This window comes from Cydia amplana, chromosome 1 (assembly GCF_948474715.1).
Source record: "Cydia amplana chromosome 1, ilCydAmpl1.1, whole genome shotgun sequence".
In the NCBI taxonomy this organism is placed as follows: domain Eukaryota; kingdom Metazoa; phylum Arthropoda; class Insecta; order Lepidoptera; family Tortricidae; genus Cydia; species Cydia amplana.
This window is the reverse complement of record NC_086069.1, coordinates 26650995-26666907: the sequence shown is the minus strand read 5'-3', so window position 1 is coordinate 26666907 and position 15913 is coordinate 26650995. Positions and strand designations below refer to the sequence as shown.

Genomic DNA, 15913 nt, shown 5'->3' with positions numbered 1-15913 from the left:
CGTCGCATTGCGTATGTTTTGTCCCGCACGGAAGCACGCGTAGACTACTTCTATAGGATGCTACCTTCTATGCACCTGTCAAAATTATTACGTGTTCGTTCACAGGTTCAGTACTACCAACATATCGCAAGCAATATACTCATGTTGACTACAAATATAAGATGCAGATGCATACATTGCAATTAAATATTTAATCTGTAGAGGGAATGCAGGCCGGTGTTTCATTTGGTTGTTTATTTTTTTTCAATCAAAAACGTTTATTTTAACAGTGTAATATAATGCGAAGCAATAATGTCCGAGTTATCACAATATAAAAAAGTATTTCCCATCGATAGTATACAAAAAGTATACGAATTGTTTGAAGAACAACTACGCAGTGACAAGGAGCCTGATTTGGCTCTATTTTCTATCATCGTCGGTGCAGTCGAGAATAACTTAACTAATGTTAAGAACTGCGATAAAGATGTAAACATTATTAACGTGTTGACAAATAAGCTTGCCAAGATTAAGTTTCCATGCGTAGAATGGGAGGAAGTGGAGGGTCTGCACGAGCGGTTCGTGTCTTTGATGCGCAGCGGCGTGGACGCGAAGCTGCTGGCCGGCGAGTGTGCGACCCGCGAGCTGGTGAAGCGGGTGGCCGACGTGGTGTGGAACTCGCTGACGCGCAGCTACTACAAGGACCGCGCGCACTTGCAGTCCATCTACAGCTTCCTCACTGGGAACAAGCTTGACTGCTTCGGCGTGGCTTTTGCCGTCACCGCGGGATGCCAAGTGCTTGGCAAGCGGGATGTGCACCTTGCGCTGTCTGAGGATCATGCTTGGGTAGTGTTTGGGAAAGACGGGACTGAAACAGCAGAGGTAAGTAAGTAAAAAAAAAAAAAATGAAAGTAAGAGTGTGTGTAGAAAATGTTGAATATCTGGAATGCTTAACTAGTTCTCTTGCTGACTATATATAAGTAAAAGAGCTTATCAAACCATTAAAGCTTTAAGTATTTTTACAAGGCTTTTATGGGCTTTTATGGTCTTGTTCTATAAATCAAAAACAGTTACCTTTTTTTACTCACAATCCAACTTTTTATAAGGTGACATGGCACGGAAAAGGCAATGAAGACAAGAGAGGCCGCTCCGTAGAGGATGGAATGCTGGCCCGTTCCTGGCTGTATGTAGCGGGCAAGCCTGTGGTGTGCAGCCGGCTGATGGAGCTGGCGGCGCTGGTGTCTTCCATCAACATCACTCTCACACCGACCATTGATGTTCATGAAGTGGCACAAATGCAGCACAGGCTACTCTGGCTTCTTTATGAGAATGGTCTGTATGCTTTGATGACATACTAGGAATCCCCCCACCACCAATAGTGATATAATCAAGCTTTACTATCTCATACCCAATAAGGCCACTCAGCAAGCTTCATGGCCTTAACACGGCATTAGACTGAAAAGCTCTCCATTATATTATTTCTATTATCTATGTCTTCGGCTAATATTTTATGCCAAAGTCTGGCCTCAAATATATATTATAAAAGAGAGTGTCAGTCAGATTGAATAAGATAACATGAGTGAATGAGATTAGATACCCTCAAGAATGAAAAAACCAATCCTGATGATTTTTTCATAGCAAATATGACATCATAGGAGCAATTTATGAACCACATTGATCTCTATGAAAACTTACAGAAACAAGAAAAAAATAATTTTTTATTCATAGAATAAACCTAAAAAGATGGTGATCCTATATTTCATTAGTCAATTTCTAAACTATGGGGATAAAATCACGTTCTGTGTCGCCACATGTTTTTCATCACGTTACAGGATGCCTAGACATGTACCCAATGGCGCTGGGTAACCTCGGTGATTTGGACGAGTACATGAAACTATCAAACTGCTCCGATCAGTCAGAAAATACACTTCCAGAAGACAACTCCAAAAGTGCCTCTAGACCGGACTCAGCTGCCTTATACACCCAAGCAATCCGTTCCTCAAGAACACACTATGAGGACCGGCATGTGTACCCATACACGTTTCAGGGAGGGTATTACCATCGGCATAAGATGTACAAGGAAGCGTTTCATGCTTGGGCGTGTGCGGGTGACGTCATTCGACAGTATGTATTTACCCATATGATTGCTTGCATAGACAGATAAGGTTTAGTTAATTATAACGGTGATTAGGAAATATGTAGCGTGGTTAAGCTAAATTTACGGTTTTCTGAAACATGTCGCGCGAATGTTTTAAAATACGAGAGTTAAACCGTAAAATACAACAAGTTGTTTAGGTATTCTTGATAAAATTAGAGACATCTTATTTTCATTTTCATATTAATTATTGTAGGCTGCTGTAATGGCAAAAACGGAACCCTTATAGTTTCATACTGTCCGTCTGTCCGTCTATTTATCTGTATACATACATGCCTCCTGTGCCATCTATTTCAAAAACTAAACATATAAGCTATGTTTTAATTAAATTTGGTACAGTCACATGTTTTAATTTATGACCCATTTTTGTACCTTGTCACAGTGACAATAGCATGAGGTCTCTAGCGACTTTCATATTGATCATCACTGTGACAAGGTACGAAAACGGGTCATAAATTAAAACATATGAGATAAAGATAATTCAATTCAGTCTAAAACAACTGTTTTATTTTTGTTTTGTTTTATTGCAGTTACAACTATTCTCGGGACGATGAAGAAATCTACAAGGAATTTTCAGAAATCGCCAACGAGCTAATACCCCAGTTAATGAAGGTTGAGAGCTCCGGACATTCGGCGCGGTCGATTCTTAAAGATCCGGAATGTTTTGCTTCCCTTTTAAGGTGAGATTGCAGGAATCACACGCACCTGTCGCTAGAGCGGGGCCACACTGGCGATTTTCAAGTGAGTTAAAAGCGACGGGATGCGAATGGGAACGAAGTCGTTGCGTGCTCGCGGCGATCGATATCGTGCGCGCTCGCGGCGAGATCGTTGTGCGCTCGTGGCGAACTGTACGGTTACCATCAGTTTGTCACTGACATTAACGCCGTCGAGAACGTAATTTACTTTCTATACGTCCCGTTTGCACTAATATGCGAGTGCGAGCGAGATGTATAAAAAGTAAATTACGTTCTCGACGGCGTTTATGTCAGTGACAAACTGATGGTAACCGTACTGGCTGCGCGCTCTCCTCGCTTTCAACTCGCTCGCAAATTGCCAGTGTGGCTCCGCTCTAATATAAGGTTAACCTAAAAATAATAGTTTCGGTGGGTTTTTATATCCATCCTCCATAAATTCTAATCATGTTTTTCCTTCACATTTTTGTAATCGCGTAGTTGGACTCTACAACTTACGTAACACTCGCCACAAAACGCTCTTTCCATACAAACGTTACTTACGTTACTATTAATACCGGAAACCCATATAATACATAGATTGTCTTGTAACAGACAACCTATAGAATTTCTTTCTTGTTTCCAGATTTTACGACGGAATATGTAAATGGGAAGAGGGCAGCCAGACGCCCATTCTGCACATAGGCTGGGCAAAGCCACTAGTCAGCACCATATCCAAATTCGACGCGGAAGTTCGAGCGCAGGTATTTTTGTCCCTTTTAGGGTTCCGTACCCAAAGGGTAAAAAAGCGGCTAAGTGCGAGTCGGACTCGCCCATGAAGGGTTCCGTATTTAGGCGATTTATGACGTATTAAAAAAAAACTACTTGCTAGATCTCGTTCAAACCAATTTTCGGTGGAAGTTTACATGGTAATGTACATCATATATTTTTTTTAGTTTTATCATTCTCTTATTTTAGAAGTTAGGGGGGGGGGGGGGACACATTTTACCACTTTGGAAGTGTCTCTCGCGCAAACTATTCAGTTTAGAAAAAAATGATATTAGGAACCTCAATATCATTTTTGAAGACCTATCCATAGATACCCCACACGTATGGGTTTGATGAAAAAAAATTTTTTGAGTTTCAGTTCGAAGTATGGGGAACCCTAAAAATTAATTGTTTTTTTTTCTATTTTTGTGTGAAAATCTTAATGCGGTTCACAGAATACATCTACTTACCAAGTTTCAACAGTATAGTTCTTATAGTTTCGGAGAAAAGTGGCTGTGACATACGGACGGACAGACAGACGGACAGACAGACAGACATGACGAATCTATAAGGGTTCCGTTTTTTGCCATTTGGCTACGGAACCCTAAAAACGGGACCCTATTACTAAGACTTCGCTGTCCGTCCGTCCGTCTGTCACCAGGCTGTATCTCATGAACCGCGATAGCTAGACAGTTGAAATTTTCACAAATGATGTATCTCTGTTGCCGCTATAACAACAAATACTAAAAATAAAATAAAATAAATATTTAAGGGGGGCTCCCATACAACAAACACGATTTTTTTGCTCTATTTTTTTTTGATGGTGCGGAACCCTCCGTACGCGAGTCCGACTCGCACTTGGCCGGTTTTTTGAAGTTGTTTCCAGAGGCTCTACCGCGAACCACGTTCGACGTGGTGCCTCTCTGTTGCACTTGTAAATTTGTACTTAAGTGTGACAGGGAGGTAACACGTCGAACGTGGTTCGGGGTAGGCCGTCTTCAATACAAATGTAATTAGACAATCGATTTCTCATCATCATCGATTTCTTCCACATTCGAAACCAAAGTTAAAAAACCGGTCAAGTGCGAGTCGGACTCGCGCACGGAGGGTTCCGCACTATCAACAAAAAATAGAGCAAAACAAGCAAAAAAACGGTCACCCATCCAAGTACTGACCCCGCCCGACGTTGCTTTACTTCGGTCAAAAATCACGTTTGTTGTATGGGAGCCCCACTTAAATCTTTATTTTATTCTGTTTTTAGTATTTGTTGTTATAGCGGCAACAGAAATACATCATCTGTGAAAATTTCAACTGTCTAGCTATCACGGTTCGTGAGATACAGCCTGGTGACAGACGGACGGACGGACAGCGGAGTCTTAGTAATAGGGTCCCGTTTTTACCCTTTGGGATATGTTGCCTAAAACGTTGACTATTTTGCTATAACCTGTAAACGTGAAACTAATAACTCTAATAAGCTACTGTTTTCATTATATCCAGGTCCACATCATATGCAGCCTCGACGACTCCGCGAAATCCGAGTCCGAAAGCAAAGAGGAGGAGAACAAATGGAATAACAACTCGGAGAGCGGGGAGCTATCCGTCCGGGACCAGCTCACCGCGGCCGTCAACAGCCGGCCACGAGTCACCCTGCACAGCCACAAGATGGCGGCACTGCAGCCGTTGCTGCTAGCCGAGCGGCTAAATACGCACGCGTTGCAGCTGCAGCTAACGGCGCAGAGTCAGCTGCAGCGGCCGCAAGCGCCCGCTAAGCGGCGGGACGATGACGACGCTAATACTAGTCGCGCTAAGCGCGCCAGGCGCGAGCGCTGAGCGACTACATCCTTCATGTAAGTTACGTAACCTGTCTCCATATTGCGCGGCAAACTATCGAACATTGGCTCGCGAGGCAGCCGCGCGCAATGGATACCGGGTTGGCTTATATATGTTCGATAGTTTGCCGCGCAATATGGAGACGGGCCTTAAGGGTATAGTTTGTAGCTTTCTAATAGACCCCGAAGGCTAATCCTATTGTCTCATCATCTTCCTCGCGTTGTCCCGGCATTTTGCCACGGCTCATGGGAGCCTGGGGTCCGCTTGGCAACTAATCCCAGTAATTGGCGTGGGCACTAGTTTTACGAAAGCGACTGCCATCTGACCTTCCAACCCAGAGGGTAAACTAGGCCCGTATTGGGATTAGTCCGGTTTCCTCACGATGTTTTCCTTCACCGAAAAGCGACTGGTAAATATCAAATGATATTTCGTACATAAGTTCCGAAAAACTCATTGGTACGAGCCGGGGTTCGAACCCGCGACCTCCGGATTGCAAGTCGCACGCTCTTACCGCTAGGCCACCAGCGCTAATCCTATTGTCTATTGTTAAGAAAAACCGCTCGTGCTACGTGCCACAACCACCTGCATAAAAAAACGGTACTTCGGTTACTGAGTGCCGGCGAGTCGAACGCTACAGAACCAGTCTAAAATGTGTCATCGAGATGCGTAACAAAGGCGCGTTATCGGAGAGCGCACCTACACTGGTTTTTTGAGCGTTGGACTAGCCCGCGCTCAGGTGCCAAATAGAATAATTAGGACCCTTTTTTGCAGGTAAGTAGCAGGTGCGGTTTTACTGAACAATAGACAATAGGATAAGCCTTCGGGGTCTACTAGAAAGCTACAAACTATAACATTCCATTTCTGACCGCAGCTGCACTACTGGTACTGTACGTGTGGCTGTTACTGTCAGTGTCAATTTCCATAGTAAAATGAACAGTAGTGCAGCTGCGGTTGGAAATGGACTGTCACCTTTGGCTTTGGTTTCCGCTTGATGCCGTATGTTAAACTGAAACGTTATTCATAAAACTTTACGAGCCTGAATTAGTCAAATTATGGTCTATCCCTTTCTGATAAGTACATAAGTCAAAATGACAGATAAGGACAAACGACTATTAGCTTGTTGAGGTTTGTAACGCGTTTATGAATAAGGGGGTTAGTTTTTAAACTGAGCTTGTCTCGAGATACCGTACACTAAAATTAAAACGGTTCACGCGCCTTAGCGCATGCCGAACACAAGCTACATATGATCTGATGATGATGATGAATCTACTGGCAAAAGCCATAAAGTTGGTTATTAATAAACATTGAACCGGTATGCGGGTTTTAATAATTATGTAATAGTGGATAGAATCTCGAGACGAGCTCATATATTTAACAATCAGAATTATATGACACTGTTAACTGCCAGTTGGTAATTGGTAATAAGTCATAAGAATGTTAAGAGTGGTCAAAAAGCCAAGAAACTAGAAGGTAACAAAAAATATGGCGCGTCGCGCGAAACTTGCGACGGAAGATATGGTGTCAACCGAGACCAATGCCTTCTACACGCTATGTTGGGGTGGTATTCCACCTGTCCAATTTCCTTGTCCTTTGTGTATTTGCGTCTCACATTTTGCTTAAGAGTGAGAGTGAGACAAGAAATTTGACAGGTGGAATACCACCCTCAGCTAAGTGTAAAGCGTTTCTTTTCTTGTTATCTGTAAATAAATAACCAGGTTGCATTTTACATTCATTCCTACTGTTCTATTGCGTAGCCACTTGGTCAGAAACGAAGTGAACGGCATAGTGTGTTCGGGTAGTTACGAAATTAAACGTCAATATGATGAAATTGTGAGTGATTTTTGGAATTATCTGACATTTACACTTACAAAGAGACGACATTTTCTCTTGTGTCAGTTAAAATGAGTGCCTATTTTACTTGCCCAGGTGTGGACCTCATTATTAATGCAATTCCTCGCCTAATTTGAACATTACGAGTAGGTATACTTATTAAGTTAATTACTCAAATTATGAATAATATTGCGCATACATGACAAAATATTTCTAAGGTTTATTATATGAATAATAATAATAGAATTATGCGTATTTGAAATCCTTCTGATTATCACTCTCTTTTATATACTTATAGAATTATAATTGGCTACTTTCCTACTAGTCAAATTAGTTTCTTTTTTAGAACTGTCAAAACGATTTGCTAATATGGAATTTATATGAAAACGTGTGTGGTAGCGTCACAGACAACTCACCTACTTTTTATACTTCCATGCGATTTATTAAATAGAAATTGTGTTTAAAAATAACTGCTATCTATGTTTTTCTAATAATTATCTGGTGCTTTATTTCGTGCACGGTGTGAAATAATTTATATTAAGGCCGTGCATCGAAAAATAACAGGATCTTAGAAACGTGGCAGTGGCTAGCCCCGGAAACAAACAGTAGTGATTTTCGGATATATGTTTCTTGACTATATGATAAGTGATTTCGTAGTAGTCGAAACACGAATGCTTAAAATTTTCTCGATAGAAAATAAATCCAAACTTACGTGTTCATTTTTCGGTTTTAGCTTCGTGCAACTAGAAAACACATCCATATCCACCACAACCCACCTTACAGCAAAGGTTTTCATCTCGTCTTAACTTTCAAAGAACTAAATATTAACTTATTATCCTTTACCGATGGATTTATTATCGATTTTTGATTTTACGAATTCAACAGCAAACGCCCATTTTACGCAGTTCGGTTTCTCTTTCTGTCATGCGTCAAAGTCATAAATGCATCCTTTATGCCAGTAATGTTAGATGGCCGTCGTGCCTCAAAGAGGTAAGACCTATGTCACTTCGCGCAGCGCTCCGAATTACGTAAAATTTTAATATCCAATAAACGTTGAGTCGTAACTCCATTGAGTAGTAACGGAATCGGAGGTAAACCTATGATGGTGCCTTCTTACAGGCCTATACGTTACGCATGTGTGCGTGTTTGCTTAGCTACGTCATGCTACTTCGAAATCTATACTCTTTGTCAGTTACAACGGGTTAGGAAATTTCGACAGATATTGAAATGTATCTGTAGCTGTTTGGTATTTAGCCATCAGAATCTAACCGTAACTTTTTCTTTATTTTTGTTTAAAAATAAAATATCTATAAGAATATATTTTTTGCTTTTTTTCTATTGTAATGATAAAAATAAATCTAGTATGTTTCATGCTCAAATAATTTAAAATAATTGAATAAATATTAAAAACTAATTGATATTATTCGTTTTAATTATTATATTATTAAGTATGTTTGAATAAAATATTTTATTTCAATAATACGAAAAGTTATTATATTTAAGTACCACTAAAAAAGGTCTCTACTTACAAAAACTCACTTGCACGGGCCGGGGTTCGAACCCGTGACCTTCGGTTTGAAAGTCGCACGCCACTACAATTTCACATAAGTAATTTACAATGACATGATACCGTGGAAAAAGTGAATATTACAATGTACTGTGTTACTATCATTTTATAGTTTATTTTGGCTTGACAAGGAGGAATGAGAAAAACGTGCAGAGCGAGAGGATTAAATCTCTCTGTCCCTTTCTTAAAGTAGCCAATCCTAATTATGACATCTGTTTTGATATTAATTCTTTGAACATAATTTGTCGATGTTCTTTTTTATATCATCGAGAAAGATTTTTATTATTAAAAAAATGTGTTGAATTTATATGTTTTATTTATGTTTTTTTGGCATAAATTTCATTACTTTTGACAAATTTTGATTGTGAGGACAAACGATTTGATGTGATGTGTGAAACGAACCATGTGATCAACGATTTATCTAATAAAACTTCATTTAGTCGAAAAAAATAGTTGTCTACTACCGGGTGGAAAAAAATTATGGGCCCTGGAGGGAAAGTGCCTTAAAACCTTAAGTTTGCTCATTTTACTTAAATGAAACATTATTGTTTTTTAAAGAAACAACTGCATTCAAAGATTTTTGAAGTGAAAACTTCTTTAGCGGCGCTAGGCACTTTATGAGGTGGGGAAAAAATGATAAACTCGAGACAGCGTAAGGCGATCATGTGACCGTAAGGTTTAGATGGCATTTAAATCAATAAAGAAAAACTCAATGACATTACATGAAAAAGGTTATAATCTTGTACGGGCTGAAATACGAGGATCTCACAGTATTATAACTTTATATCACTCAAATATAATTCAATAAAGCTACATCTTGATGAAATCGCTAATAAAAGTGAACTCTAGTACTGGTGAATAAAACTCAAAATATCATGACCAAATATATTTAGACGCGAGGTCTGCAAGGTAACTTTACAATTTCTATTCGAATTTTAAACAATTAACGCTATAACTTTGAATTTCGAATTTTAAACAAGCTCACTGACCAGCAATTTCGGAACCAAAAGTTTTCAATAGAAAGGAGGATGGGTCAATTATACATACTGCAGACATTTTGGACTAGTCATTGAGTTTTCACTTCTGTCGGCACTCCCGGAATGCAACACGTTGTTTTTTTTTAAATTCGCTTAGTCGCGCCCGGGAATCGAACCTACTTTTTCCACACTGTATAAAAGAACACAAATGCTTTTCTTCTGGTAACTTAAATGTTCTATCTATCTTGGTGATATGTCAATGCAATCAAATAATCTGAAAAAATAATAACCCAATTTATGAATTCCGTTCCTTCAGAAAAATGCGAAATGTACGTACAATTAGGGATATCGTACCTTTCCCAGAGACAAATTTAGTAGGCCAAGAGACATTTTGACTGATTTGGGGTCTGTACTAAAAATCTAACATAATATGATAAGGACTTAATCGTTTTAAGCTCAAGAGTGAGTTTTCCTAAAGGTTTTTCTAAAAGTTAGGTCTTTATTAACGTTAGGAGTGCGTTAGCATGTCAAATGTCAAGGGAGAAAACAATAAATTAAGTTTCAATTCCACTTCCACTCATCAGCAAAGTGATATATATCAGCAGATTAAAGTTATTTTAGATTACAAAATTAGCGCATCAAAAAAATCAAAGTGCATAGAAAAAAAGTCTCCTGAGTCATAATAAAATTGATGTCTCTTGGGTCACCAGAAAAGTCACCAGGGAGAACGATGACCCAAAACATATTTAAAAGAAAATGTAAATTTTGTGTACTACCTACGAACATTTTTCAATAAACTATGTTTTTATAACATATTAGACCCAGGATAGATCTAATACCTCTTTTCGTACCCCGGATAAAATGGTCGGCGACTAAAAAAGTAACTGAAACGTTACGTTATTAGGTTCACGATGCCGCGTTGTACCCTTGCCTTCGTTGCGATATGTTTGGTAAGTCAGGAGACTTAAAAATGAGCCATGATTTTGGGACATATTAACAAATATTTTTTTGAATATATATTAATTTTAGTGGACTTTAATAATTTACCAGTTAAATTAGATGTAAATACATTTTTAGTTAATCGTTAATATGATATATTAGAAGCAGTAAAACACTTTATTGTACAAAAAGACACATAAAACATGAAAAAACACACATCCTTCGTATATGGTAGAATATATTTTTCACACTTATAAGTAAAAACCAAAACCGATACGCGATTGGGATACGCTCTTTTTGTATGGGATAAAAAAAAAATTCTCCTGGGTCACCAAGAAAAATCGACATATTAAAATAATTCAGTTCGTTTTTAAGTTCTAGTCAGATTGACTTTTTGGTTATTTGAGATAAATTACAATAACGCTTAGATTTGAAAAACATGATTTTCTATTTTGTTGCGATCGACCCGGGTAATAAAAATACGGCGAATTTGAACTTTTCTTTATTGTCGTTGTAAAATGTATTAAAAAATAATGTAGGCACCCCTGACAATTGAAATTCAAAATTATCCAGAAAAAGCGGCCAAGTGCGAGTCGGACTCGCCCATGAAGGGTTCCGTATTTAGGGGATTTATGACGTATTAAAAAAAACTACTTACTAGATCTTGTTCAAACCAATTTTCGGTGGAAGTTTGCATAGTAATGTACATCATATATTTTTTTTTAGTTTTATCATTCTCTTATTTTAGAAGTTACAGGGGGGGGACACACACATTTTACCATTTTGGAAGTGTCTCTCGCGCAAACTATTCAGTTTAGAAAAAAATGATGTTAGAAACCTCAATATCATTTTTTAAGACCTATCCATAGATACCCCACACGTATGGGTTTGATGAAAAAAATTTTTTTGAGTTTCAGTTGTTCTAAGTATGGGAATCCCCGAAAAAAAATTTTTTTTTTCTATTTTTGTGTGAAAATATAATGCGGTTCACAGAATACATCTACTTACCAAGTTTCAACAGTATAGTTCTTATAGTTTCGGAAAAAAGTGACTGTGACATACGGACGGACAGACGGACAGACAGACAGACAGACATGACGAATCTATAAGGGTTCCGTTTTTTGCCATTTGGCTACGGAACCCTAAAAATGAGTGTTTCAAAAAGGCACCCTGTATTCCTTACATACCTAAATAATCTCTTATTCAATAAAACATATAATTACTAAACACTGTGATTTATTTCAAATAAATGCAAATCGATCGGATAAAAGATATTAATACCTACCTATACAACAATGAATACGAGTACAGTCAGCTGCAATAATATGTTACACACCGAAGGCCGTTTTGCGGTAGATCATGTTAGATCTTATTTGTAGAGCCATAAGAGCGTGTCACATATTTTTGCGGCCGTCGAAGAGTAACATATTATTGCAGGTGACTGTACCTATGAAAAATTCGAGGGTTAAAAAGCATTTCAACCAAAGCATTTATAATAATAACGACCATGGACGCCTGCAACCCCAGGGTTATTGTAACCCCATAACAATAAGGTTGAAATTTGCATTTAGTGACCGCAAAGTCAGGTGAGCGTAATCAAGTAAATCTGTTTTCATCATATTTTATCAAAAATAATCTCTTTTCTGTTCTTGTGCTATTTTCTTATTATCAATACTCTTAACTTATATGCTATATACGCTGCTGCTTCTATGATGTTAACATCTTCCAAAACAACAATAAATATGCAGGTTTATGAATTAATTATTTTATTGTTTGCTATTATGAACAAGTAACAACGCCATCTGTTTCAATTTTTTCCGAATTTAAGTTTCTGGCCGACCGCAGCGACCGCGTATAATGGTAGTTAACTTCTGTAACGTTAGATGGTGCTAAAAGGTCACACAAACTTCACGTGCGGCGCGAAGCGTTTCCATGTGTGCGTGTTAGCGGGGAGGGAAGAACTAGCGGGCGTGGTTTACGAAGCGCCAGACGCGGCTGCAGTAGGCCCTTAAGTAGAGGAAAGTACCCAATTATATACCCAATTAATATGAATCGTACAAAATCATGGAGTGTGAGTGGATCAGTATTATGACAACTGTTTATTAATTGAATTACTTAATTTAAACCTTTTGACCGCCGCATACAAAGAGTTATTGATTATAAAATAGATGTTAAATCTAAAAATAAATAGTACCCCTAGTTAAACAGCTGAAATAGATGGTGCTGTACTGTCGTAATTTTGCGAAAATCAGAGCTACTAATAGTGTACGGAGCAGTACAGCGACATATCAAAATTAATCTTTGGTAACGGGTTCAAATCCTGGCCCAGGCATTTCGCTTAAAATAAAACATTCGATTAAACACTTTCGTTTCACATTGCTTTGCTACATTCTTTTATTTTCTCAGCAAAATGTTGGCGTGTGACTTGACTTTTTGTACTTGAATTGAGCGGTGAAAGGGTTCAGTGATTAGTTTCACGTTGTATTGAAATCTCAACACAAACTCACAGAATAACTAATAGTACTACCAAAGTGATCAGTTTTCATTGAACTAAAGTGTATTTAAAATCATGTGCGTGAATCAAGCAGTGCTTGAACAGTTGAAATGTACAAAAAGCGATACAAATACTTCAGAGGGTATTGTAATGTTGAAATTAGAAATATATAACAAAGAATATAATTAAGTATTTTCTGTGCATGTAGTATTTGATAGATTTTAGATGTAATGATGTAATCTGTTGATCTTTTTATGATGTCGACTGTAAAATTACTATTGTGAAGCTAAGCTATTGTGAAGTTAGGCGGTTATCACACTGCGTGTGTGATGCGTGCGATACAGCGGCCAAAGCGCTATTCATGTCTAATAGCAAAGATAATTTCAAATAGAGGCGGATTGTCAAAGTAAATTATGTAGTCACAGTAAATTCACTGCCATCTTCTGACAAATGATTAAAACCGTTAGAACGCCATTTGACTTTGACCCTTATTCTTTCGCTGATATGTTTTAATTTGTTAAATATTGAAATTAACGCCATCTACCCGAGAGTAGGCCAGAGGTATGGTGCAATCTTTTCGAGCGATGCCGCCATAACCTTTGGCCTACTCGGGTAGATGGCGTTATTTTCTATATCTAATAAATTAACACATATCAGTGAAAGAATAAGGGTCAAAGTCAAATGGCGTTCTAACAGTTTTAATCTTTTGTCAAAAGATGGCAATGTACTGGGGCTACATAATTTACATGACAGTGACTCTCTATTCACTTTATTCTCTTTGCTAATAGTGTAGAGCAGGGATGTTGCGGATGCCGATTTTTTGACATCCGCGGATGGGGATGCGGATGCGGATATTTAAAGGCCGGATGCGGATGTCATGATTAGGTACATACTTAGAAAACGTCAAATATTACATTTTTAGTATTTTTTATTAAAAAAAACCAAACGTTTAGTATTTGAGCAAGAATATAGGTGCGTTATATTTAATATTTAATAAACAGTAACTTGGCCGACTTTTCTGGATCTAGACGATTTCGTTATAGGTAATGACGAAATTACCTAGCACTTACGCCGCCGCTAAGACGTTCCTGTACCGACTTGTTCGACATCCGCATCCGCATAAGCTCCGCATCGATTTTATGCGGATGCAGATGTTGAAAATAATGCGGAAGTTCCGCGGTTGCGGATGCGGATGCGGATGTTCGCAACATCCCTGGTGTAGAGGAGCCATAACGTTGCCCTGACAGCTTTGCGGAAATCGCACCAGTGCGATAACCGCCTTACCCCCTTAAAACTTTACGGGCCTGGTTTAGTTAAATCATGTTTTATCCCTTTCTTACAAATACATAAGTCAAAATGACAGATGAAGGGTGGATGGATACTCTACCGAACACCGTCTATACATCACCGACGATCTTTATCATACTGGCCGTGTGTTATCCAACCTCGACACTGGCGGGATCATCAAGCCCTGATGGAGCCATAATACACAAAAATTGATTGGTTGATTGACAGATGAAGACAAACGATTCATAGCTAATTCAGGCCAGTAAAGCGTTTATGAATAACGCCATTAGATATTATCTGACCGAGTTCTCCATCGGTTAGATGATTTTGGCTTTTAACTTAGAAGTTAATATACAGAGTGTTTTACATGAATTTCTATTGCGACAACCCTGGCAATTACCGTTTCCTATGTCAATAGAAAATCTTTGTTTAATGGCTAGTGGAAATTTTATTTTTTAATAAAGGCTTCGTCACACAGGGGCGTTTTCCGGGCGGCGCGTGAGCGGGGCGCGCCGCCTTTACATATAAAACGCTCACGGCGCTCACGCCCCGCCCGGAATACGCTCCTGTGGCCTAGCTGTGGCTGTGTGCCTAAGGACACAATAAAGCCCAGGAAGTCTACAATAAACGTTATTTCATTGTACATTTTCTTGCTTAAGAGCAGGATTTGCATTTGAACGGACTAAATAAAATCCATTAATTGATTTAAACCTTTATAAGGCAAAGGGAACTTCCCACCTGAGTTTGAACTTTATTTCAAAGTGATAGGGTTCAATTTTGCATAATTTCTGACACCCTTATGCCTTATAAAGGGTTAAACCGTATGTTGTTTTGTGTGGTTGAAGGAAAAAACGAATTAATGAGCGCATGAGTTCCAGCAGAATACCAGTTTACCAGAGCCGCAAACCACGAACGAAGTTTTGCCTCTCTGTCGCACTGACGTACGAATTTACAAGTGCGCCAGAGAGGCAAAACTTCGTTCGTGGTTCGCGGTAGGCCCTCAGTACTGGTCTCGAAAGAGTGGAGCGCAACACTGAGCCTTTTTCTTACTTATAACTAATTGTATTGAAATTTAAACGCTTTTTAGTCATAAAAAATCATGAAAAAACTGTTAGGTTTAGTATGACTGTAACGTACAACACTAAAAAAGATTCATTACTTTCATTAGGTAGTAGTAGTTGTTAATGCTATGGATATTTTTTCTATGAAACATTCTATTTTACTTAAGGTAAGATGGGGTAAGTAGAACATAGTTTATTTAACTCGGGACTTCTGTCACAGAATAAGTAATAGTATTATCATACAGAACGGCCATGCACCGCCCCGCCCCCACTCGCATTACCTCGCCCCGCGACTGACCGCGACATGAATCTGGCGGACTTCTGGCGTCCTCTCAGTAAAGCGACCCACACATACACA

The 15913-nt window shown here is 38.8% G+C and overlaps 1 protein-coding gene across 1 annotated transcript; it reads left to right on the top strand.

Annotated features, from left to right (window-relative positions):
- Window positions 1–187: 187 nt before the first annotated feature.
- Window positions 188–5423, top strand: LOC134654260 (menin). The gene is made up of 6 exons (XM_063509730.1): window positions 188–858; window positions 1083–1308; window positions 1809–2100; window positions 2662–2811; window positions 3449–3566; window positions 5068–5423. Exons 1-6 carry the CDS (start codon window positions 292–294, stop codon window positions 5398–5400), a joined length of 1686 nt encoding a protein of 561 aa, XP_063365800.1. The 5' UTR covers window positions 188–291; the 3' UTR covers window positions 5401–5423.
- Window positions 5424–15913: the final 10490 nt, after the last annotated feature.